This window comes from Lactuca virosa, chromosome 3 (assembly GCF_052849685.1).
Source record: "Lactuca virosa cultivar CGN04683 chromosome 3, Lactuca_virosa_CGN04683_v6, whole genome shotgun sequence".
In the NCBI taxonomy this organism is placed as follows: Eukaryota; Viridiplantae; Streptophyta; class Magnoliopsida; order Asterales; family Asteraceae; genus Lactuca; species Lactuca virosa.
Window position 1 is genome coordinate 159,093,262 of NC_136428.1, and position 27,877 is coordinate 159,121,138.

The 27,877-nt window shown below is 33.3% G+C and overlaps 1 protein-coding gene across 2 annotated transcripts; it reads right to left on the reverse strand.

Annotated features, from left to right (window-relative positions):
* Positions 1-2,643: 2,643 nt before the first annotated feature.
* Positions 2,644-3,994, reverse strand: WUS (Homeodomain-like superfamily protein). Of its 2 annotated transcripts, none has more exons than XM_079081765.1 (3): positions 3,528-3,994; positions 3,324-3,400; positions 2,644-3,111 (listed from the first exon to the last, which is right to left on the reverse strand). In XM_079081765.1, the coding sequence occupies exons 1-3, from the start codon at positions 3,970-3,972 to the stop codon at positions 2,746-2,748; spliced, it is 888 nt and encodes a 295-aa protein (XP_078937891.1). In that variant the 5' UTR covers positions 3,973-3,994; the 3' UTR covers positions 2,644-2,745. The 2 variants fall into 2 exon arrangements, with proteins under 2 accessions (XP_078937891.1, XP_078937890.1); XM_079081764.1 differs by having other exon boundaries at positions 3,324-3,415.
* Between the last annotated feature and the right edge of the window lie 23,883 nt (positions 3,995-27,877).

Genomic DNA, 27,877 nt, shown 5'->3' on the forward strand with positions numbered 1-27,877 from the left:
TTTTGTGGTTCACACGATCAAAGTGATTGTTACGCCCATGGATGAACACGAGAGAGAGAGAGAGAGAGAGAGAGAGAGAGAAAGAGAGATTATGGATATTGTTGAACGACTTACAAATACAATTAGGTTAGATGAATTCAAGGAATATGTATTCTAGAAAGTTGACCTAAAAACTAAAAGTAAGGTCCAGCCTAGAAAACAGTGACGAAACTGGATCATGACACATTTTGATATCGTATATAATATAAAAACCATCCCATGAATCATTCTCTACAACATAACAATCTCCGGATTAGAGGTTAGCGAACAAATATGGTGTCATCGATTCTAGAACTCTATAACCCTAATCTCTCTCTAGTCCACACCTTTTCTTCTAGTTCCTGGAAGGCCATTTGAAGCCATGCACAAATCAACTTTTCTATAGTCACCACCTTGGTAAACATATTTGTTGGATTCTCCTTACCAATGATTTTATTCAAATTTAAAGTCTTATCACTTATCAATGTTCATGTTATGATTGATAACATATTATTAATCTTGTCATAATACTCACACTCATATAGAAATCTCATTTCGATGATATCAATATGCCTATCGTGTTCAACTTGAAAGAACTAGATAATTATGAAACAAATAAACAAATAAAGACAACAAAAAGACCCTAACAAAGTTTTAAGAAATCAAATAACAATTATGAATTGATAATTGTGAATAGGGAGGAGCAGTTAATACAAATTCCTAATTACCTACTGGTATCATACGAGAATCGGTTCCCAACCAATACATAATTCAAACATATAGATGATACTTGATACTCTAAAATCATGAAATTCGAGTTTCAATATTGTCGGTACCGATGATAGTCCCAAAAACGGGTATCATTCCCAGTAATGTCAGTTTGGTTCGTTACTCGATATTTTTTTTTGTACTAGGGTCGAAACACAAGCAATGGGATTGGGGGGGGGGGGGGGGGAACCAAAGCATAAAAACAAAATCATAAATGACTTGAAAGTTCTCACTATTACTATGTATTTATCTAAAACCGTTTTTTTTTGTTAAAATCAGGGTCGGACCCAACATATAGCATGATTTAGATTGTGTTACCCCTCAAATTATCCCATTATGTGTAAATTTAGTATAATTCGTCGAAATCCGTTGGAAATCCGTCATGAATCCCTCAAAAAATCTATCATGAATCTATTATTATTATATATATATATATATATATATATATATATATATATATATATATATTAAAGTTGTGGAAGAAATGAATAGTAAACTTGGGATACTTTGTCCAAGTTTGGTCCCTTCATTTACATATCCGGTCTCTGTATTTCTTTAATTAATTTATTCATGTCCTTTTGTTTGTGTTCCATTCAACTTCCCATTTTTTTGGCAGAATTGGTCCCTGTATTATTGTTGGAAGTTAGGAATACTAAATTTGGATGTTTTTTGGCAACTTTGGTCATTATTCTTTACCCATTTTGACACTTTTGGTTCTTGCAATCAATATTTTTACAGTTTTTTGGAACCTTTTAATATTTAAAGTTTGGCTACAAAACTTTAACGGTTTGACAACTTTGATCCATTTTCTAAAAAGTTGCTAATTCCTACCCCTTTAATTCTTTAGCCATTTTCACACTTCTGGTCCTTGCAGTCAAAACTTTTACATTTTTTGTCCGGGACAAAGCCCGGACTTTTCATCCTTGCACTTTCTATGTCTGTCATATTTATCAATTTGGAAACAACATTGAAAGCTTCTGGCCCCCGCGTAGCGGGGTAACCTTTCTAGTTGGAAATCAATCATAAAGTCCAATGAGTGTAAATTTAGTGTAAATCCAATATTAAATCACTTTACCAGCGGTTTTTGTGACGGAAACTACCGTCGTAAATGAGTTTTTTTTTTTTTTTTTTTTTTTTTTTTTTTTTTAATGTAAGCCTGATTTCTCTTTCTAAACCCGTCATTGGTTAAAATTAAATACTTCTGTTAAAATTGGTTTTTTTATGGCATAAAGAATGTCAATAGAAATACTTTTACATTTGCTTGTGAGATTAAAAAAGAATAAATCCGGAACATTTTGTTTAAATCAAATAAATAAACTAATAGCTTCAAGGCAAAAAAAAATGATGGGGGTTCCTATTCGCTTACAGATTGAAGGTTATTAACGACTTACTTATAATACACGAATAGCTACAAGACTAAAAAAAGCAGGTTCGACACTAGAGATTCTCAAATTGGCATTGGTTCGATCCGTCTCGTACTCATCCTAATTGTGACCCAACGTATGGAGACGTTCCTCCTTTTGAGCGAGCGGATCACTATGCTCGAAGTGGAATATCAGTCTGCATGCACGAGTCCACTTAATCGTCTGTTTCGCTAGATGACACGTCTCCAACATAATTGCTAAATGAAAAATACCATATAATGGGCTTCTTAATTAAGACATACTATCACAGATCATATAGTTTAACTTCATGGTAATTTCATAGTATGTATCAGTGAAATAGTGTGGAACGGATATTTTATAATTAAGTAAAAATTTAATAACGAGAAAAGGGGAAATGCATAAAATTATATTACATACTCTTAGAAAGGAGTTTATATATCATATCAAATATCAAATATTTATAAGAGGCAGATAATACATAATTGCCATCGATAATTAGCATACATCTATAATTAGTTAATTACTAAATAGTTACATGATATTACTTATCAATGACTCACTAATCAACACATAATCAGTTATAATATCCATATGAGTTGAGGCTAAGTTCAAGTGAAGTCCGGCCATCGGAGCGAAACCAATTTCCACCGGTATAGCAACCTCCATTACTATGCTCTGACATCAACGGCGACTCCACAGGCGCCTTCATGTTGATGATATCATGATGGCTGCCTCCCATGGTGGCGCCACCGTTGACTGGAAAGAGAGGAAGAGTCTCCATCTGGGCTGACAACTGTCCTCCTCTGTCGTCGTCTTCCTCCGATGCTTCATACTCCGGCTTTATCTTCTCGTAAGAATACGAATCAGTTCCCACCCATGACCCAAAATTCCGACTTGTTCCTCCGATGACCCTAGTTTCCCCTTGTGATATAGAACACTCCTACACACATTGCACATATTTTTCAAGAAATCTTAGTTTTTATACGTTTCAAACGGGTTTCCGTTGTTCTAGAGAGTTTGAGTTCATAATTTTCTGATAATATACAAGAAAATAAGAATATATGAATATTACTGGAGTTCTTTTTCCATTCCATAAGTTTCGATCAATGGTGTATGCATGCTATATATGCATATATGTTTGTGTAGGTATACCTTGAAACTCTTTTCCATGGCGACAGATCCATGGCCATACCCAACAGGCATGAATCCCGTTGAAGAAGAACCTCCCTCTGTACAAAGAAAATCTGAAATATGTAAATAAATCGACATGAAATATGCTATGTGAATGTGAAAATTAACGAACAAAATACAAAATTTAGACAAATATGAACACAATGGTGGAATGTGACTAAGTACCCGAAGGTGAGATTTGATGAGTGGTGTAGAGCTTGTGTTGTTGGGTGTAGAATTGAGGTGGGTGGTGGGAATTAACATGCATGTGGTGATGGTGCTGGCGGTGATCGGAAAACGGAGATGGGAGGAGGGTGGCGGTGGAAGGAGGAGGAGGTGGAGGCGGAGTTACAGGTACCGGGGTGAATCTTTTTTTCTGTCTTTCACGAGCTTTATGGTTCTGAAACCAATAAAACACATTTTTGCCTTCGATTTTCCCATAATGTCTTAAACGAGCAGCGATTCTCTGAATCTGGTCAGCAGTTGGTGACCTGATTCCATTGTTGTAATAAAGTTCTTTAAGTATTCGAATCTGGTCGCTTGTGGGTGTCCACCTTGTACTACTTTGCCTACATAAATAACCGGTATTGTTTTTGTTTCCTAAATCTTGTTCTTGTTGTTGAGTTTCCATGGTGGTTTTGTGTTTACTGAATGAAAATAAACAAGAAGGAAGAAGAAGAAGAAGAAGTGCGAAAGTACAGAGAGATGGGAGAGATTATAAAGAGGGAGATGGCACATGGAAGAAAGAGAGTATAGAATCAAAAGGAGGATATCTGGAAGAGGACTGAAGTTGACAGACTGATGAAGGAAAAAAGAGGGAGTAGAAAGTGGTTTGCTTGGATGAAAAGCCTTTTCCAATTCCATCATCATCATTTCATTACCTTTCTTTCTAAACATGTCAAAAAAATATCCATTTTGAAAAAGTAAATAATTATAAAGGTAATCTAATTCATATAAAAAATATGTTAGATATGAATAATATGGTCATATCAACACTTCTTTGAATATAGGAAAAAACAATCATTCAAGTGTATATAATTTCTTAATATATGTAAATTTATCCTTGAAGATACATTTGGTCAAGTCATATGTAATTTGTAACTATAGGATCTGCAATGAAAATGCTTTAGAACGTGTATATACCATATAAGATAAGATGTTTATTGCTACTTTTTTTTTCGTCTCTTTATAAACGACTAAAACAATATTTTCATAGTTAAAAATTTGTTAACATAAAGTTGAACACATATCAATGAAACCCTTTTCCTAAATTAGATGATACGATCTACGATTGTCATACAAATTTTATTTTATTATTTACAAAATATTACGAGACATTAATATTTAACTTTGTTTGACAAAATTACCTTTACAACAAGCATATATCACTTGTTTAGTAAGCCATGACTTTTACTGTTAGTATTCTTCTATAAGAATAATTAGATTTTTTTATATATTATTAATTTAGTTGAATCTTTATTAATAAGACAGGGGAGTTTGTGATGAATGAATGAATGCTACAAAATGGTATGTGACTTTTGGTTGTGTTTTTAAGTATCAATTGGGATAAAAATACTTTGATTCATGCTAAAGGAAAATATTCCTTTGTACTTGTTGATTTGCCCATGGGCAATTTTGTAATTCGGAATGTTTTGTAGCCCCACCCCCATGGGCATTTTTTGCAAATCTTTATTATGATGAGAGCTACATTTCTGGTGGGCTCACATGTAGGTAAAACTAAGTCTCTGATTGGTCACAACTCATAAGACACCTTCAGTCAGTGTCTCTGGTTTTCCTTTTATTTCTCCTTGTATATTAATCAAGAGACTCTTTCCATGTTCATAAAACAAATACAACAAAAGACATCAAATATGTATTAGTTTTAGGTAATATCATTCACATTTTTGGATATATTATTTTCCCATAAAGTCTTTACATTTTTATTCTATTTTAAATAAAATTATAATTTATTTGTTATTACATAAATTTGGTTTTAATTGGTTATTTCGGGTGTTGTGACATTATTAAGAACTTCACAACACAAATTTTTTTCTAAAAGAAACTTTCAAAAGGGATAATGACTTACAAGGGTAACATATTTTTTGATTTGTATACATTTAGTCATTAAATTTGTTTGTCTATATTTTCTCATTAAACTAGTTGAACTGTTCAAAAAACATCATTAATACCTGTTATCAGAGGTTTAACCGGTTTCCGACGTATTTGACAACTCCGAAGAGGCTGCGGTTATCTTATCTGGCAAGTCTCTGGCGTTCATGATTTTTCCGGCGAACTCAAGAACTCAGGTCTATTCTCTCTTTCTGTCTCTTTCTTAGATCTGAACAAATTTCAAACATAAACCCATATTGGTGTTCAATTTTCAGACTCAAGAACTCAAACCCAAAAATCAATTCTTCATCTTCATCTTCTTGTGTTCAAACTCAAGAACACACATAAGAGTTTTTGATGTGTTTGTTCATCGTGTTCTTGAGATCTTTATCTGATTCATCAGTTGTTCATTGTTTTCTTGAGTTCTTGAGTTTGTGTGTGTGTGTGTGTGTTAGATTAGAACATGAAGAACACACACAAGAGGTTCAGATTTGAGTGGGTGTGTTTGTATGTTACATCAAAACACGAAGAACACAAACCCAGATTGAAACAGAATGCATATTAGAAAACGATTCCATATCTTCAAGCACAATTTCTAGATTTGAAAACCCTAACTCGAGTTCATTTTCAAGCTTGTCAGACCTTCAAGATCGATGTTGGGAAAACCTCCACATGTGAGTGTGTTCATCTTCAAGGAACCCAAATGTAACAAACCGTTATTTCAAACCTATGTAATAATGTAGGTCAATTTGTATTTCTTTTTAAATTAATAAAGAGAAATTTTAGCATACTATGTGTATTTACATAATTGACCCTCAAAAATAAAGTATTAAATAATCTCGATTGGGGTGAACCAAGTGGTAGATATCATAACAAGGTTTCCAAAAATATACAGAACACTAAAATCCGAGTTATAACGAAAAGTTATGACCAATCGAAGATCCGCGACAAAACCGGCAAAACACTGTTCAGTGTAAAAACTGAATTTCAATAAAAGGATTTTTAGCCTTAACAATCTAAATGAAATTTGTAGTTTATGTTAAACCAAGAACTTTCATAAAAAGAACGCCAAAATCTGACTTCGTATGAAGAAGTTATGAATTTTCTAAGTTTCAGTATAGCAGTATACAACTAAAAACTCGAAATAATGATCGAGCGATTTTTAGCCAACACAACCTAAACGAGAATTGAAGGTCTCGTCAATAGTAGTACAACGGTAAAAAGACAGACAAAAACGGACATCGGATGAAGAAGTTATGACTTTTTAACGGATTTTCCCGTCCCGGACTGTTAAAAATAATATAATTAAAAATAAAGTCAAAATTATCCGATGAAGTCTAAACGAAAGTCGTAGAGTATAATTTTACCTACGCGTGTATATAAAGAACGTCAAAAACGGAGTTCGTATGCGAAAGATATGAATTTTAGAAGTTTTTGGCTCAAAAACCGAGAAATAAATGAGAACCGTATAATTTCGCATGAACAGTACCTGGTACGTCATCTCGCATCAGCAGCTTCTCCGTATCCGCCTCGTGGCACCTTCTGATTGGACCGAGGTGCGGTCCAATGGCCAGCCGACACCCCTCGCATGAACAGAAGTCGCCTCACCCGGATCCGGCGCGTGCAGCTCTCCGATTCGACCGAAGTCTCGGTCAATCCCCTTCCGACGCGCCTCGCACTAGTTTCGCGCTTCCGAGCCTCGCACGCTGCTGCTTCCGACGTCGCTCGTGGCCTTCGCTGTTGATGCCGCGTGTCCTGATGACTCACCCTTCGGACCGCACCCTCGCAGCCTATATAAAGGCTGCGAGATTTCTTGGATTTAAGCTCATTTTCACCCCATTTTCCATTTCTTTTCACCCCTTTCACTTCCATAAGCTTACAAATAAACCCCAAAGCCCCGGTATCATATCTCAAACCCTAAGCAAGCCTCGAAGCCCCGAGAATCCCGAGAAAAACAACTTTCTCCAGTCGAAACTCTGCCCGATTTGAGCTGGTTTTTCGTCAAATAAACTCATTTCTAGAAAACGAAACGCTGTCCAAATCACCATCTATCAAGTGAGTTCATACCCCCCGTATTTTCATAATTTCTACTGTTTTAAGGGGCGAATACAAGTATAACACAAGAACTTTGTGTTATAAATACATTATTTCAAATCATGATAAAACGACATTAAATCATCAGAATATACTCAAAACATTAAACTCTTTTGTAAACTTATATTTTTCCCCAAAAATTCATATTTGTATATATATATATATATATATATATATATATATATATATATATATATATATATATATATATATATATATATATAATATTCAAAATGCATAGGACTGATAACTCATTCTGGGTCCTTTTCCTTGTTTGGATGTGGGCTTATAGTACCGGTTATTTGTCCGAATGTCGTTTAAATTTTACTTATATATAGAATTGTATATGTATATAAATATAAAAGTTATTTTATCAGTTTAAATACCTTTGTAACATGTTGAGCAAGGGGTTACATGCAAAATACCGATTCAGAAAGTACTTATAAATTATAATAGGTATAATTTATGATACATAGAACAATAATTCATGATTCAAGTATACTAGAATACACTGTTTTACAAGAAACAAGGGTTTTGATTCAAAACAAATCAAGGGTTTACAATTGTCAAATACATGTTCAAAATACTAATTCAAGAACATATTATCAATCATTTATTTCAGAATGATTGGGTTTTCATGACTAATATACATGTAACGTTTATATGCTTTTTATGAGACACCGGTAAAGTCCTGACATTATAACCAAAATCTCCAGCCAGAGGATCGAAACAAGTTGTGTGTAGATCTATGTCGGGATTGACAACCCCACACTCAGACTGCTAGCTATAGTCAGGCATACACGCTAATGAGTGACAATTGTTATCAACAATTTAAACGCCTACAAGCGTTTATTTCAGGCCATCCAGTCATAGTATGGTTATAAGAACTCATTAAAAAGATATTAACAATACGTTAGTGTATAATCAACTAAACGTAAGTACAACTTCAAAGTACTAGTTTACAAAATACAAGCTACAATTACAGTTTTCAATAACTGCTGGTGGAACCAGGCACACTCTTAGTCACAAGTTTTACAAATACATAACAATGGTTTACAAATGGAACGGTTTTATGGGAATACAACTACTTTTCATATACAACAGAAAATATAGGATTTTCTAGAACAGTTTACATATTCGAGATACAGAGACATCCTTTTAAACATAAATACATATGCACTCACTCAACTTTATGTTGATACTCTCTTTTCAAATTACTTGTATTCTCAGGGAAACAATAAACATGTACTCCCCGAGCTTTTTGAGAAGATGGAGCTACTTTGAGTCATATCTTCTTCTTTTGTATAACTATTTTGGTTTCAATATACAATGATTGAACACATGTAAATACTTATACTTTTTAAATACAATGGTTTTTTGTACTTTGATTACTATGATGCATGTGTAGTGATACTACAATTGAAGTCCTCCACCCCCGGACGTTTCCGTCGTCTGGTTTGGGGGTGTGACACCAAAACACATAATCGATTTCTTCTTTGTTATTGGAGATCATTTGAATTAAGATCTAATTTTCGAGCATGAACACATACACACAAACACTTCGGAAGTTCGGTTGTTTTTGGGAAGAAGATGAACATGATGAAGACGAACACCCTCCTAAGATCGACAAACAAACCAGGTCTGAGGGTTTTCAAGGGCAACTTCGAGCATCGGATCTGGGTTGAAGACGATGAACATAAAATCTGGGTTGGAGGTTGAAGACGATGAACATCAGATCTAGAACAACACTTTGATTTCAAAACCGATGGACCAAACTTCGTGTGTATTATTAAACTGAAACCCAAAAAGTCCCAAATATCAATTTCTTGAATGAACTCCATCTCATACCATCGAAAAAATCATAGAAGTCTGAGTCTTACCAGAGAAGATGATCGGAGCATCGCCGAAGTTGTCAAGTACGCCGAAAACAGGCTAAAAATGTCATAAGGACGTTTTTTGAATGGTTTAACAAGTTCAATGGTAAAATATGGACAAAAAAACTCAGTGACTAAATATGTATATTGAAAAACAAGTTACCCTTTTAAGTCAGTAAAGCGTCACTACAAGTGCCTTCATATCAAAAGTACTTTTCATGGAACCAAATTTTTTATGATTTTTCTCAAAGATTTAGTCCATAAACTTTGGCTAAACGTTAATTATTTATAAGGTAACAAACTTTATCTCATTATATTATTTAGTCATTTATGTTTTTTTGTAAACATATTACTGCTAAACTTCTTTTTTTCTGTTCAAAAACCACCATCATGACCATCTATCATATCTTTACCCGGTTTCCGACATCCCAGGTAGTTCCAACCATCTTCCCTGATGAATTTTTGTTTGAAGAACTCAAGATCCAAAAAGTTAGTTCAAAACACACACACAAATTAACTCATGATCTGAAACTCATTTTCTTGGTGTTTGCATGTGTGTTCTTGGTATTTTTTGTCCAAGATGGTTGAGTCTGAAACAAAAACACACACATAATCGATTTTCAGATATGTATGTTCTTAGTATTTTTGTGTTTGTGTGTTCTTGGTATTTGTGTGTTTTTATGTGTGTTCTTGGTGTTTTTGTATGATCTCGGTGTTTGTATGTTTACGTGTTTGTGTGTGTTATTAAGTGTGTGTGTATGTGTGTGTGTGTATATATATATATATATATATATATATATATATATATATATATATATATGTGTGTGTGTGTGTGTGTGTTCTTGAGTTCTGGAATTTTTAACCGAAAAATCTATCTTTGGCTGGAAAATTCATGTTTGGCTGGAAACCTACATCAACCGGCCATAAAAATGTTTTCTTCATAGACTAAAAAGTTTGATGCTAATATGGTCACAAAAAAATATAAATGACTAAATGTATACACAAGCTAAAATATATTACCCTTATATATCATTAACCCTTCAGTTTATTATAAAAATGTATGGACAAAATCAAAGACCAAGAATGTCTAGCTAAAAACAATGAAAACCAAAATAAACAATTCTGAATTTTTAAAAAGTGAAACAAACCCAGCTCTTAAATATTTTAACAAGTTGGAACCCAAGTATATTTAGGTGCTTAAACTTTCAGATGATGGGTGTTGAGGAGCAATAAGAAGAAACATGGTACACCAATAATGGTTGCATAAAGCAAATGACTAGGCACACATATTACTTATAAGATTACAAGGAAATCGTTATGAAACGAGATGTTACTTTTGTAAATAACATGCAAGTGAAGACTAATGGATATTGTTATATCATGAATAGAAACTTTATGATAAAACGTATTGCATATGTTAATGAATTGAACCGTCTCTTAATGGTTCACAACAATATGACAATGATCATAAGGTTTTCTTTACCAAGAAGAAAAGATTCATCATGGATACAAATTGTAGTGTTCTGTTTTCTTATGGTTGAGAGGGGAACATGTATTCATTAGTTATGGATCTTATATATAGAATACCTTGCATTTTCTTGTAAACCAAGGACACTTAAGATTTCAGTTAGTGATGACACAAGCATTTATCTCACTTGAATTTTAGATATATAAACAATCATACCGGTCAAGACTTTGTATGAGGGTTACCATTGTTAAAAGAACGATGACACTTTGTGTGCATCCTGTAAAGTAGAAAGCTTTCCAAATTTACTCATCGAAGCATTCACAAATCCAATGTTTATGATCCCTTACAAATCTTACAAATGGATCTTTGTGGTACATCAACTACTCCACGTGTCAAAGGAAAAAGTAAATTATGGTTATCGATGAATATAAAAATTTTACATGGGTCTTATTTCTATTCATGAAGTCAAGAGTTGTTAAAGAAATGATTGACTTAATTGTACATAGAGTCTAGAGTCAAGAAGCCAGTAAGAAGACTCTGAATTGATAATGGGTATGAATTCAAGAACCACACATTGGATGGTTTTTTGAAATCAAATGGGAATTGGCATCACTTCTATGCACCATACACTCGTAAAAAATGGTGTTGTTCAAAGGAGAAACGTAACTTTATATGATGATTCTCAATCAATGCTCATTTTTGTAGACTTACAACAATATTTTGGGTTGATAGATATTTAATACATCATGAATAATAATAGAAATCACTTAAGTAGTTTTGAATCAAGACCAAATGAAGTAATTTTCTTGGGTTTCTCTTTCAAATCAACATTTTTTTAGTGTTTTAAGCAAATGTACAAGAGTAATCAAAGAGAGTACCGACATTCGTTTTGATGAAATTTACAAAGGGAAGCTTGACCATGAACATTTACCTCCTAAATAGTTGCACATATTCCTAAAAATCATGCTTAACCTTTTCATGTTCCAGATTTAGGTATCGATCTTAGCCTTCTCTTTTCACCTCATAAAATTGCTATTCCTACACGATTTACTATGTATAACACAAACTCTGTAAGTTTATCTTCTAGTTCAATTAAATTTTAATAGTAGTTGTTAACACTATCATTCCTATTAATGATCAGGTTGAGGTGAAACTACTTATCGTTAGTTCATCCTTAAACACACTAAGTACATTTTCCCAATACAATAATATATATTCATCTTCTACGCTATCTAATGCACTTGTTAATGGGTAGTGACATTTTATGCCTCATAACAATTTTCCACAACATGAATATTTTTTCTATTGTAACAAAAACTTGCTTCCAAATAATTCAACATTTAAGAGGGGGGGGGGATGTAAAGATGAAGGTCACATCATTGTTTTAGATGAAACATGACTAATCAATGAACTATAGATCACCTAGACAATCAAATCATTAGTGATACAACAGTGGGTGTTAAAACCAGAGCAACCTCTTCAAATAAATGCTCTTTTACTGCATTCTTATCCATGATTGGACCGAAGAACATGATGGGTTTTATAGGTTACAAAAACAATGTGCTTGCGGAATTTCACTTAACACTTAAGGGAACATGCAACCTAAGGGATCTATGGCTTAATACTTTGAATGTAACATACAATAAACAATAAAACTAATATAAAACCTAATGAAACACTTGTATAATCAAAATAGAAGAATTAGAGTTACATACCTTTGGCTTTTTGTAGCAAACAAATCACTTCAATCCCTTATGTTTGTTGGTCTTGGGAAACTAGCACCAAAAGGATGATGCCTCTAATGTCTCACAACAAAAACCAAAAACCCTAGAATAAGGAGGAGAGAGAGGAGATATGAGGGAAATTTCGCTCATATGTTTATAGGTAATTTCATGAACGCAAATTGCAAGCCAAGGGGTCCTATTTATAGTTTAGGTAACTTGCAGACAAAACAAGATTTGAATTAATTTAATAATAGATTTAATCCTAATACAAATCATTTTCTTTTATGTAACCAGGAGGCTTCCAGAACCCCTAAAAGATCTCCCAAAATCTTTCATGCTTGGATGGTTTTAGAATTGCCTCTTTTGTTAAACTATTTCACAATTACAATTCACCCCTTACATCTTTCATTAATTCCAATTAATCTCGAATTAATTTTTGATTAATAATTAATAAATTATAATTGATTTCACATTAATTTATTAATCATATAAGTTAACAAATCAATTTATTTAAAAATTGATCTCATATTAATTTATTAATCACATAATAAATTAACAAATCAACTATCTATTTCCAATTAATATATTAACCACATAATATATTCACAAACCATTTCCTTATAATTTCAAATTAGTTTATTAATCATATATTAATCTAATAAATTATCTTTCTTTCTCCTAATATCATTTCTAGCTATTTCTGGTTATGAGGGCAACCCAAAAAAGACTTTGCTTCTAATTACATGAATATACCAATTTAGTTATAAGTTTAGACACCTTAATCCAACACTCTTCCACTTGGATAAGTCTATAACTATAATTGCAAGTGTAATCTTGAACTAAATAGCAGAGAGTGATTTCCAAAGCCACTACCGGACTCGAATTCAAATCAAACGTTGGCCCTAAAATAATGATCAACTATTCATTCGTTCTACAAGATATCGTATGACCAGAGTCATGGATTTGATGATCAACATCATGTTCATTTGTTTGTTTCTCGATTTCCCGATTTGTGATCAAATTTCAGACTACAAAATTGAACACATCAATTCAGTCCGGACCAGGACTGGTTCATATAGATCAATATAAAACACCGATGGGCCTAAAGATATCGCTTTTCTGTTAATAAAAAGGAACGAATAAACCTCGACTATATAATTATTTACTCACCAAATCATGCATGGAATTACACTTTATAACACCCATTTACGAGATGTGTTGGAGTAAACCAATGCACAACTGATTTGCAAAATATGACTTATATATCTACTTGAAGAATAATAATATTATCGTCTTAGAATTATTTGTGATTAAATCCATGAAGTAATCTCTAAGCGTGAGTTTATCCAATACCTAAATTCCTATTTCTATGTACTCATGAATATTGTAGAAATCCCATGCAATGTCCAATCTCCATGGAAAATCTACAATCAATTTATGACAATCTTAATTCAGTACTTATTTTCAAAAGTATGAACAACTGTGGAATTTCGAATAATATTCAAATTACTCAAGAAGTAAAACATGTAAAATAAAACACAATAATAAATTAATTAACTATGGTATCATACTCATTGAATATACATAAATCTCTATTATTTAATCACCGTAACAATTACAAATTTATTTATTGTATAATGTTTCGAGTAATCAAATAATCACTTGAATTAGATAATATCAGTTATGCCATGTTTTGAACATGCATATTATGCCTCTCAATGGTCCTTCCTTTGTGAACAGATCGACTGGACATTACTCCAACGATGCTCATTTCTAAATTCTAAATTCTTATCGTTATCTAAGATGTAGTGGAATTTTATCTTTACATGCATTCACCTTCTATGATGTCGAGTTTCTAAAGTCACAAAGACTGAGGCCCCGTTTGATAGTTTTTGTCCGGGAAAGTTCTGTATTGGAAAGTGTTGTATGAGAAAGTTTTATGACTGGGAAAAAAACCATGTTGTTTGATTGTACATCTGATTGACTGTGTTGAATGATGAAAAATGACAATATTACTATGATGGATTAAGTTGCTGAATAATTATAAAAACATACAAATTGCCATACAAAATAAAATTTCCTAATAATCATTTAAAATCCAAATAGAATGTCGATTAAGTTGTTTTTAATTTTTTTTTTAAGTTAATGTTACGTCATTATTCTTTCTAGCAATTTTTTTTATAACTCAACATGTGATTCTTGACTCGGTTTATGTCTGATAATGGTGGGATGGATGGATTTCCTTTAATATATATTAGGATGATTGTAGTGTTGTCCAAAAAGAAGAAGAACTAATCCAATAAAGATGAATTAAAAAACATTAACTAAACGAAATTAATAGTCCAATAAAGTAATATCTATTAATATATAAATATTATATGTTTATAAATAATACTTTTTAATATATAAGAATCCAATAAAAAGAATTAATTCATTAAAAAGAAATAAAAAAGAATTATTTAAAAGAAATTAATAATCCAATAAAATAATATTAATGAATACATAAATATTATATATTAAAAATAATATTTATTAATATATAATAATTCAATAAAAAAGAAATTAAAAAAATCATTTAAAAGAAACTAATAATGCTAGAAAGAAAGAGGCAGAGTTTGGGGCACAAGTGTCTTTCCAGCCTATTCAGCCAGAAAGATATGGTTTTGGAGCTTTCTGGGAAAGACATATCTTACCGGGAAAGACCCATTTTTTTGTGCATATCAAACATTCTTTCCGGTCCATTCAGCCAGAAAGATCTGTTTGGACCTGGAAAGATGTCTATCAAACAGGGAATGAGCCTTCGATATTACATAATGTTCCACTAGAACTTGTTACTAGAAACCATTCCATGGTTATGAAGTCTCAAATTCAAGGTACACTCCTTGAACACTTATCTTGCATTAAAGCTTCCAACTCACATGTAGATTCTACAAGCATCTCCTATTATGGAAACATTTTTAGATTCCCACATGACCATCAATCTGACCAAGAGTCATCTCAATCTAAAACATGTCACTATGGTCCTTCCCAATAATATCATACTTCTAACTATACACAAGCAACCAGTCTTTGGTAAAACATTCGACTGTTCTTGACATTTGTTTAATGACTTTAGTCACACAAAATTCTAATCCTTTTCTCACAATGCTAAAGGCATTTGAAAAATTCAGAATAAGCAAATCTTATAGCACATGTGATCAATTCTATATCCGAAGCATATGAGACTCGATTCATTATGTCCTACATAAAGACTTGATATCTTTTCAATCTTTTGCTATTATATTTCCATATATCAAATATCTTATATTGAAACATTACAACATGATATTTATATATATATATATATATATATATATATATATATATATATATATATTGACTAAGTTCTATTAATCCATATGATCTAAACCTTTAGATTCGAAATAAAGTATGAGTGCCCTCTCCCTAGGTTTACCATAGCAAAACATTTCCCTAGAGACAATGTTTCCTACAAACAATATTTTCAACATGCAATACCAACATAACAATTATGCTCCCACTAGCTTTGACATGTACCTAGAAATCAATTGGACTTCAATAAATCAATACCCTTTGACTTTCTTAAGGAAGTGCATATATGTGTTACGCGATGCTTTGATAAGTCACCAACTAGACTTCTTAAGCTTATACACATTACTTGGATAGTGTGTGTGTGTGTGTGTTTAAACTCTTCAATACTTAATAGATATATCTCTCGAAAGTTTAAACAACTCCTTACCACTCCTCACAATTCGAAATATGAATAGGGGTGCCATAATTATATGGTGAATTTGAGAATGCAATTAACACAACCAATATCCATATTGATCTTTATCAGATCTTTTAACATCTATCAGGGAAAGTATTTCATCATAATCATTTTCATGAATTAGTGTGAAACCTTTCCACTTAGATTTTTAAGGGGCATACGTTCCTATCCATGTGAATCTGTCATGTCCAACCTACAATCATATGATAAGGTTTAAGACAAGCCTAATTCAAATTAAGTTTTTCCTTCATGGACTGAAATTCACTATTTTTAATTTCTTGTCTTTTGGCAACTCAAGGGCCTACCAGTGCTTTCATGTTATTAGCAGTTAACCTATATTGATCAGTGTGCTTTCACTAACCAACGTGCTTTGCTTTTGCAGTTAAATGAAGAAGATATAACTCATAAGCATTGCCAACTCAACTAGTGGTGCACAGAAATAAGAACATGTCAATTAAATACAATATGTTATCAACCTCAGGTCGCGTGCTAGTGATAACTAAAAGGATCATTTTTCGTTGACTCTTGTAACTCTCAAGATCAATACGGCTCCCACTGACTTTTTGACATATAAGTTTTCTCTTGAGGAACATTACTTGACAAGATGAAAAAAATATTCAAAAGCTTGTGCATATTCCCAACAAGAAAACACTTCATAGAATAGGACTTAGTTTATCTTTTGCTTCTCGATCAATGAAAACATCAAAACTCAAATTCTAAATGTGCTAGAGTAAGGAAAGCATTCTTACTCAACATATTACGAGGTGTTATCAGCCTTCTTAGATTGAAATGAGTTTCAAGATACGATTTGTATGTGGACTAAGACTCTAAAACTTTATTGGAACAAAGTATGACTCATCTATTATCAAACCATTTCCAACCATGTTCGATTCCTCTTCTTAGTCATACAAATGCACTAAGATGTTCTTTGAGGATTAATTGTGATACAATTCCACAATTTCCAAGATGATCATAAAACAGATACTAAATTACTCTCTTTTCTTTTCAGATTGGAGAGTCTTTTATCTTTCTGTCTCATAGATTTTTCTATTCATTCTACTACTCTTTTAACTTTTCAAAAGTATTAGAATTTTGCTTAATCTTATAAATACAACCATATTCACTGAAGCATCAGTAAATCATGACGAATAGAGTTATCGTCACTTGTGGTAGATCTGAAGAGTCCATAACAAATGTACTAGATCCAGTAGTCCTTCACTTGCATCACATAAACATGTGAACAAAAAATTAGTCATAATTTTCCGATGAACAAGATTCTCATGCATCATGCAATTCGAATTGTATGACTCTAAGTTTTTGTCCAACTGAAACTTGGTGATAATATTTCTTTTCACTTGGTCACAAATGATAATGTCACAAGCACATTCTAGAAGAATCAAATCCATAATTAATATTTCTATTATTATAAACATCACCAATACTTTCATAAATGTCATTGCAATGAAATACAAAATAAGGGTAATAAAATTTCATTTTATTGATAAAAAGAAACTTGTAACTTGTCCTTACAATGTATAAAATGAAAAAAATATATTTCTAGACATCTCCAAAGAGTAATAGCAATCTACCAAAACTATCCTAACTCCCTAGTAGTAGCTCCAAATTCTGACCATCGAACCACATATGACCAAAGTCTATTTCCCACGATCAGATTTAGCTCCCTTTGCTTAAGCGTTCTTCTTTCTCATAGATCCTGCAATACTATCAAAATGTGATCATTACATTATGTATCAAGAGTATAAGAATATGAACTTATGGAGTTAGATAATGGATATACCTGAAGTAGAGCCACACGATTTGACTTTACAATTTTCAAGATCCTTCAGGTATTTTGGTAGCTTCGCTTCCAATGTCCCTTCAATTGGTAGTAGAAACAAACGGATTAATTGGGGTCAACATTTGGAACGATATCAAAATAAACCTTTCTCTTTACCATACGATCAAATGATTTGACCTTGGCCGATCCCTTTTGATTGGGAAGAGAAATATTTTCTAGACCACAAATGTTACCATTGTCAATGTCCATGGAAAACATGGTATTAGACCATATAAGCATTTCTGCTTCAATTGTGTTCTTAAGAATTTCTGCTTCTGTAACTATCACCATCTGGGTCATATCGATTAGGGTCACATCAAGATTCCTCATATGAAAGTTCTCAACAAACTGACCATATGACTTTGGAAGCAAAATAAGAACCAAATCGATGGCTTGCTCCTTCTGGAATACAAAACCCTTTCTTTCCAATTTGTTAATGTACGATTTCATTTTTAGAACATGCACACATATAAAATTTCTATCTTCGTGTTTACATGCAAATAGGGCTTTAGTTGTTTCATATCTTTCAACTTGAGTAAAACGTGACGTAGAGAGAGTCACTGGAGGTGGAGGTGGAAGAGTTAAAGAGAGAAGAGGTTTAGTTCCACCATTTCCTAAGGAAGGAAAGACAATTTCACCTTGACTCGAATGTGGAAGTCCATCTTCAGATGATCAAGGAAAATCATTTCCATAAGAAAGAGGAAGACCATTTTTATCTTCACAAGACATCTAAAAGTGGGAAAAGAGAGAATTCAAGTTACTTGATTTTAATCCTTAATTATTAGCCCATAAGTTAAATTGAGGTTAGGATCCATATTTTCATCTCATAATATGAATAGGGATGTCGTAGTCATATCATGAAACTATTTTAGGTAGGCAGAAACATTTCACCAATTTTAGTCACATGAAACTCCTAGGTCTTTTGAGATTTTCATTGAAACATAAATGGCATATTTAATATCGGATTACGTTCTTACCAGTTATGAATGGGATGCCGAAGATCACAATTAAGATGTTAATAACCATGCATACCCGCTCAAACACGCCCAATCGATTTATAATGTCACATTGATGTGTCGGTTAACCACACATGCTCCATCAAAAATTATAAACATTAGTTGTTTCATCGTTTGATCTTTATAGTCCCGCATTAGTGTGCTTGTTAACCACACATGCTCAACTAACGACTCATAAGGAAATGATTTGCGTTTTCATGGACTAGCATATAATTTCACATTTTTACTAAAGTAAGTAGAGAGAGATTTCAAAAGAATGTTCTAGTACTTTATAGATTATACTTTTAATATTTTGTGTCCTATCGAACCCGTTCGGCTAACGACCCTCCACCACACAAATAAGCGGTGGGTGAAAAGGACATCCATTCAACGACCATTTTATAGGATATGCGACAGGAGTAAAAGGTTATCGACTGTGGTGTATAGAAGAAGGAAGAACTCCTAAATTTATCATGAACAAAGATGTGACCTTTGATGAATCTGCCATGGGTAACTAGGGAGCAGGTCATACAAGTCAAGCAGGAAACAAAGATTAGGGTGCTAGGCAGAAGGTGAAGTTTGCAACTCAAACTCCAGACAGAGTTGTGATAAGATACAAATAGCAAGGCGGCAGTGAACAACCTGGACAAGATGAAACCTAAGAGCAACCCATGGGATCTTCGTCCAGTGGTGCTGATGTCGGAAAGGATGATGGGTATGAATCAATAGAAAAGAAAAGGTCAAGGAGGGTCATTCGACAACCTGATAGATATGTGGGATGTGAGATTTCAGGTGAACTTCACTCCATTGCTTTTGCTTTAGCAACTGGAGAAGACATTGACACTGAGGAGCCTCAATCGTATAAAGAGGCTGTGGCGAGTAAAGAAGCAAATGACTGGTTGATGGCCATGAATGAAGAAATGCAATCTTTAGAGAAGAATGAAACATGGGATCTTGTTCCATTACCAAAGGGAGCGAAGCCAGTGGGATGCAAATGGATCTTTAAGAAGAAGGAAGGGATACCACGAGTTGAACCAGATAGGTTCAAGGCGAGGTTGGTGACGAAAGGGTTTTCTCATAAAGAAGGAATTGATTATCACGAGGTGTTCTCGCCGGTCGTGAAGCACAAGACAATTCGGGTTCTTTTGGCCATGGTGAGTGCACTCGATCTGGAGCTTAAACAACTTGATGTGAAAATTGTGTTTCTTCATGGGAACCTAGAAGAGAAGATTTATATGTTCCAGCCAGAAGGGTTCCTTGATTCTAAGAAGGATTATGCATGTTTTCTGAAGAAATCCTTGAATGGTATGAAGCAGTATCCAAGAAAATGGTACAAGAGATTTGATTCATTCATGAGATCGAATGGCTATACTCGGAACAAGTTTGACAAATGTGTTTACTCAAAGGAATTGTTAACAGATTCCTACATATATGTGTTGCTATATGTTGGTGATATGCTCATTGCAACTAAAGACATGGCTGGAATAAATGACTTGAAGGCGACCCTGAAAAATGAGTTTGAGATGAAGGATTTGGGAGCAGCAAAGAAGATACTGGGGATGGAGATTCAAAGGGACAGAAGAGCAGGGTGGTTGTGTATTTCTCAATAGAAGTACATTGAGAAAATTATGAAATCTTTCAATTGTGATCAGTCCAAACCAGTTGGAACTCCTTTGGTGGCTCACTTTAAACTTGGTTCAAGCACTATACCTACTACTAATGAAGAAAGGAATGTTGGATTAATGTCTAAGTCCATAACTATATTTAGTATGTACTTGACCCGACCCGGCATGGTCCATTTGGGTTGCACTTCACCGGCACAATTTATATGGATAGTCTTTCGAGAATAGTATATTTATGATTTATATTAATATATTATAAGTTCTAATATATTAATATGGAATCATATTATTTAATTAGTATTGATCAAGAATTAATTTAGAATTAATTAAGTGATCAAAAAGAACTAATTAAATATGGACTCTTATATATATGGAATGGGCCAAGTTCATTTAGGTTGGGCTACGCTTTCATGGATGGTCCATGGAGCTTTTAACCCATGGATCCTATGTAAATGAAAGGTCATGGGTATTAGGGTTTACATGGATGTAACCCTAATCCTCCATAATATATAAAGGGGTCCTTGGCTCACAAAATTGGAACAAGTGTGTGAAAATAAGAGTGGGCCGATTTTAGTGTGCATACATATTCTCTCAAGTTCTTCCAAGGTGTTTTGGTGATTTGTGATTCCATTTGAGGCTTCCACACTATTGGGGCTAAGCTCTTAAAGCTTGAAGACATCAAGCTACATCAAAAGGTATGTCATCTAACTAGAACTTTGTAGTATAGGTGCTTCATAATATGCTAGTTCGGATGGAACCTTGGAATAGTTAATATTTGCATGTATAATAGAGAAAACATAGATCCAAGGTTTATAGGGTTGCATGTACACCATAGGAGTGTTAGAATGCTCACAACCCAACAGTGGTATCAGAGCCATGGGTTGTTTTCTGTTATATTGATGCAAATGTTTTATTTTCAAGTTGGAAAAAAAAGGAAAAAAAACATGACGTTTGTCAAATTTTAAGATAATTACTTGTTTTGTGAAAAACGAATTATTTGTAAAATTTGAATCATTTGTTATATGAGTTGAATTAGGTCAAATTTAGTAAAAGATAAAATGATATGATTATTTTATTAGTTTTAAAAGTTTGATCTAAATGTTTTAAGGAGTTACATATTTTGTCATAAAATTTTGAAGCTCAAAAGTTTTTTTTTTTTAAAGTTGTGATCTTAAGGGTTTTTGAAACTTCCATAAGTTATGGATATGAAAGTTTTTTTTTTTTAAAAAAAAAATTTTGATTCAAAGTTTTTATGGAGTTACAAAATTTGGTGTTAATGTTTTAAAGAATTTCATAACTTGTTCTTAAGTTATGAAACATGGAAAGTTTCATCATAAAACACCATTAATTCCATAAGTTATGGAATCCAAAGGTTTTCAAGAATTACAAAACTTGCCCTCAAGTTTTGGAATTTGAGAAAAGTTTTTTATGAAAAAAAGAATTGAATTCTAAAACTCTTGGTTTCATAACTTAAACAATTAATTAAATTGTTTTAATTTTGAGTTTAATAATTGGAATTATGATGTTTTGTTGAATAGTTCAAATTAACTCTTATGGACTTTATTAATAGTTAATTAAAGCGTTTAATTAAAAGAGTATTATTAATCCATAAATATATGGTTTGAGTTTAATTAAATTAAAAGTCTAGTTTAATTAATAGATTAAACCACCAAGTATTTTAAATGTCTAAAATACACCATTATACTATTATAATGTTAAAAGTTTAATATATTATATGTATAAGAGCAAGTCGTCTTACCATTAGTAGGCCTCATTCACGAAGCCGGTCTATAAGGGGGGTATAAGGTTACTGCCTATAAAATGGCAGTTTAATGGGTGTCCACTCCCACTCACCGCTTCCTTGACCGGTGGAGGGTCGTTAGCCGAACAGGTAGGACAAGGACAATAATTCTCCCTTCATTAAAAGTATTAATGATAAATACTAAGTAACTAAACCTTTTATTAATTCCCAATCTTAGTTACTTAGGAAAATGTGAATAAGGTGCTAATCCATGAAATTACACTTTGCACTTTGTTTAAACCGTTAGTGGAGCGTGTGTGGTTAACCGACACACTAACCTAGATTTAACAAAGTAGGCAAAGGGTAACTTAATATTTATCATAGTATCGGTGGAGCTCGTGTGGTTAACCGGCACATCGATTGAGGGGTAAATATTAAGGGTACCAAGTATATTTGCATGGTTACTTTACACCTTGTTTTGTGATCCTCGGCATCCCAGTCACAAAACCTGAAGGGCACACTCGAGATTGAAACATGCCATTGAAAAGTTCAATGAATCTCAAAAGATCTAGGAGTTTCAAATCCAAGTAAAAAACCTAATTAAATTATTTCGTTTTTCATGGTGGAAATTGGTAAATCGTCATTTACCTACCTTCAACTATTTTATAACTCGGATTACGACATCCCTCTTCTAGTTATAAATAGGTTGTTGGATCCTAGCCTTAATATTTCATATTGGGTGTTATATTAAGGACTTTAAATCAACTATCTTGAATATCTCCCAAAAGATGTTGAGTTCTGACATCTATGATCTTCCCAAATCTCTTGGAACTTTACTTCCTCCACCTCCTCCAATTATTCTCCCTAACCCACAAGTTCAAGGTCACTCAAGCCCTAATGGCAAGCAAGGTCTATGTGTGATCACATCTTAGAGATGAAGTCACATATTGACAAGCCGGGAGAGTTGGGTTTCAAAGTCTTGAGAAAGTTGGATGTTCAATCACTTTCTAAGTCACATAGTGAGTTCCTTTGGGACTACTATGTAACAGACTATGACATGAACCTTAATGATCATATCTATTTGCTTGGTGCTGCTGAATCAACAATGATTTGGAACGATAGTGAAGCAAATTTGATTAGAAGATCAACTTCCCAAAAACTTTATGGACAGTGACAATGGTGACACTGGAAATCCAGAAAAAGCATTCTCTTCCTAATGAAAAGGGATTGGCCATAGTCAACCCGGTTGACCAAATGGTAAAGAGAAAGGCTAAGTCTGAGATAGTCCCATTACCAAAGGGTCCATATGTTTATTTTGCCAAAGGAAGGGGCGTTGATTGCAAAGCTGCCAAATTTACCTAAGGATGTTAAAGTCAATAAGTTTGACTCTACATCAGGTAGAGCCCATTATCTAACTCTGTTAAGTTCTATTCTGAGATCCTCATTACATGATGTGACTGGGTCACATGTTGATGTTTTAAGAATCAAAGAATAGAGAGAAATCTTAAAGGAAGTATATGCTGATTCTGATCGCGAAGGTGGATTTCGATCGCATCAGAATTTTGAGCAGTTGCTTAAGAAGTTATGATATATTGCTAAGGAATAGATAACAACAATTTTCCATGTGGATTGTAAGGATAAGTTTTTCCGCAAAGTTTTAAAATAAAAGAAAATTGTTTAATTTTGTTTATTTGAAGTATCCTTACAATGGCATTTGTGGAAAATTGTTGCTTATATGATTCCACTGACAGCAATATTGGAAAATGGATTTGATTCTTTCATTTGTGGTAGTGTCTAAATTTACTAGATCAGGAAAGTTCCTTATCACCCAAGTTTCAATTGGATCGAAACTTGGAATCATGCAAGTTGAATAGTATGATGAATGAGAACTTTCAAGCATTGGAAAATCAAGACTAATTACTTGTTCACATGGATGTGTGAGTCAAGTGAAGGACTAAAGGGATCAAGTACACATTCTTGTGCACTGGTCATGTCCACCACAAAGCTCGTTAAGACTATTTGATTTACTAAAGTTTAGTAAATATGGTTATACTTACAAGTTTAAGTATAATTCTGAAACATTGGAAAAGTCTCAATGTATGGCAGAAAGAATGGGAAGAATGAAATTAGGCAGAAAGATAAAAGTTTCTCAAATCTGAAAAGATGGGAGAGTACTTTAGTATCATGTTTGTGATCATCTTAATGATTTAGAAATCATATCACAATTAGTCCTCTAAAGGTCTTCTTAGTGCATTCTTATGACTAAGAAGAGGAGTCATGAATTGTTGAAATGCTTAGATCAGGAAGATGAGTCATACTTCGTTCCAAAACAATTCTTAGAGTCATACTCCAAGATTGTAACTTGAGTGACATATCTTAAAGAAAGGTTTAAAACACTTGTCAAATGTAAGAGTAAAAGTGTCCTACTCTTGTACATTTGAAATTGGTAAGTTGTGATGTTTTGGATAAAACAAAGACCAACTAAGGCCAATTGTGTGAAGTGTTTGTCTTGATAAAGAATCCGCACTATCTCTTGAATATTTGGCAAGATAGTCTTATATGTCAAGACGATAGTGGGAGTCTTAAAGATCCTAAAAAGAATTTCAAGAACTAATCAAGAATAAAACCTGAGGTTCTTCACTAGCACACGACTTGAGGTTTATAACCTATCGTGTTGACATATTTTGTGCCCATTCCAGTTAAAGTTGGCTTTGCATAGGAGTTCTGAAAGTTCTCAATTGGTTGCATAACAACTTGGAAGCAATGGCAGGCCCTGTACTGCCAGGTGGCAAGAAGTTAAGATTGCATAAGTTCAGTCCATATGAGTTTGGATTTGTCATTATCCTTGTCTTGTGACTATGGTTTTGACGATTCACATGGATAAGAACACATACACCATAAAATCTAAGGGTCATAAGGTTTCTCTCCGATTCATGAAAATGATGGTGAGGAAACACTTCCACCAAGTAGATTTGAAGCAGATGGCAAAAGGTCTAAACAATTGAGACTATGATTACGGCATCCCTTTTCATAGTTCTAAAATTGTTTAGACACACATATGATTTTGATAAAGTTTTATCAAAGCATCTCGTATCAGAAATCTGAACTTTGGTAAGAAAGTCAATAAAGTATTGATTTCTAGAAGTCCAGCTGATTTCTGAGTACATGTCAAAGCTAGTGGGAGCATAAGTGTTATGCTAATAATCATCATGTAAGTGGGAGCATGATAATTATTGTTAGTGTTGCAAGTTAGCAATGTTAATTATAGAAAACAAAAGTTTCAATTCGTGAGGCTGCAGGGATTGAAAAAGTTGTTTTGCTATAATTAAGGGAGAGGATATACTTCATTTCAGTTCTAAAGGCTTAGATTGAGACCTTAATCATCTTTAGTCAAGAATATATATATGAATTTCATGTTGGATTGGTTCAACTTAAGGAAATTCTATATATTGCGTTCTCAAAATTCGATTATGATTACGGCATCCCTCTTCATAGTCAAATTTTGAAAACATGGCAAATAAAAATATTGTAGCAAAAGACTGGTCTAGAATCATGTCTTTATGTGAGACATCATGAATCGTGTACCATTTGCTTTGGGTACAGGATCGATTGCATGTGCTATAATATTTGTCATTTCTAAATTTTTCCAAATGCCCAGAGGCATTAAGAAGGGAAAAGGTCTAGAATTGGATATGACTAAAATGATTAAGCAATTGTCGAGGACAATCTGAGGTTTACCAAAAATTGGTTGCTCAGGGACAGTTGGAAGTATAGTGCTAATTTTGGAAGGACCTTATTGACATATTCTGAAAAGAGGCATCTCTTATTCAGAAGTGATAGTAAAAATGAGAATATGGAGTTGTCTCCATAGGTGGAAGTTATCTGTGTAAGATTAGAAAACTTAATGCAAGAAGCATGTCCAAAGCAATGTACTTTGAATATGAGACTTAGTTTCCATGGAGTTAATCTCCATTGGAATACCTTATAATGACTGTTGACAAGTCTTTGTGACTTTGTACATATTCATTACAGGAGGGTCAGTGCATATAAGTTTAAAATCTAAACAGATTTCGATAAATGATAGGAATTTGAAATTCTCACATTTTTCGATAAGGATTTGGGAGTGTGAAATTAGAATCATTGAAATTATGTTCAATTAGTTTATTTCACAAAGTAAGGATCATAGACAAACATAGAGTGCATACTTGGTGTATGGCAAAGCTATTGTTTAAGAAAAACATAATGTACATGCTTGGAGCATGGGACAACTAGTGTTTTTAATTCAAGTATAAAGTTGATAAAACCGAAACAATGAATAATGAGTAATCAGTATGGTGAGAAATAAAAGTGTTTATTTATATTCATAGGGTTTGATACCATATTTGATTCATTTATTCTTGTGTTTCACTTTGCATGTTTTGACTTCCAGAATAACTAAGTCGCTCTTCCTGAATGATTAAGTTATTCAAACCATCCACAGTCGGTCATATGTTGGAAGTAGATATGAATCAAGACTGTCATGGGTTGGTTTGTAGAGGTCCAAGTTGGTGGACAAAGTGGTGCTACAACACTCATGAGTGCTCATACGTTATGAGTATTGGATTCAACCCACGCTCATTTGAATCACTTCATGGATTTTATCACGAGTCATCATGAGACGATAATATCTTATATTCTTAAAACCTAGAGATATGAGTTGTTACTATGAGTTGGTTATACATTGATTGCACGAAAACGCATTGGTAACTCGATGTTATAAAACGTGCCTTTGTGTATGATTCAACAAGTAGTAGAACAAGCCATATGAGTCGAAGTTTATCCATTCCTTTTACCTTCGGGATAAAAGCAATATCTGTGGGGCCCTCGATGATTTAGCGATGACACATGTGAGTGCTTGGCCAAGCCAGGACTGATTTGATTTGTTCAATCAGTCAGTCATCATAAATCGAAGATCGGGAAACAACAAATAGACAGAGAGAATGATTATAATCCATGTCTCAGTCCATATGATATCTAGAATGGAGGAATATATGATCCCTTATCTAATGGACAAGTCATTGACAAGGTCAGAGTTCGACAGCGGCTTTAAGAGCTACGATTGCCAGTTAGGTTTTGAAGTCATACTCAATAATAGTTTTAGACTTATCCAAGTGGGAGACTGATGGATTAATGTCTAAGTCCATAACTATATTTGGTATGTACTTGACCCGACCCGGCATGGTCCATTTGGGTTGCACTTCACCGGCACAATTTATATGGATAGTCTTTTGAGAATAGTATATTTA

Bases quoted from the DNA above. Each gene is read 5' to 3' on its own strand.
- WUS (XM_079081764.1), bottom strand. From the start codon at position 3,972: ATGGAAACTCAACAACAAGAACAAGATTTAGGAAACAAAAACAATACC. The intron at 3,416-3,527 runs GTACTTAGTCAC...TACATATTTCAG, and splicing joins TCATCAAATCTCACCTTCGG to ATTTTCTTTGTACAGAGGGA. The intron at 3,112-3,323 runs GTATACCTACAC...CAATGTGTGTAG, and splicing joins CCATGGAAAAGAGTTTCAAG to GAGTGTTCTATATCACAAGG.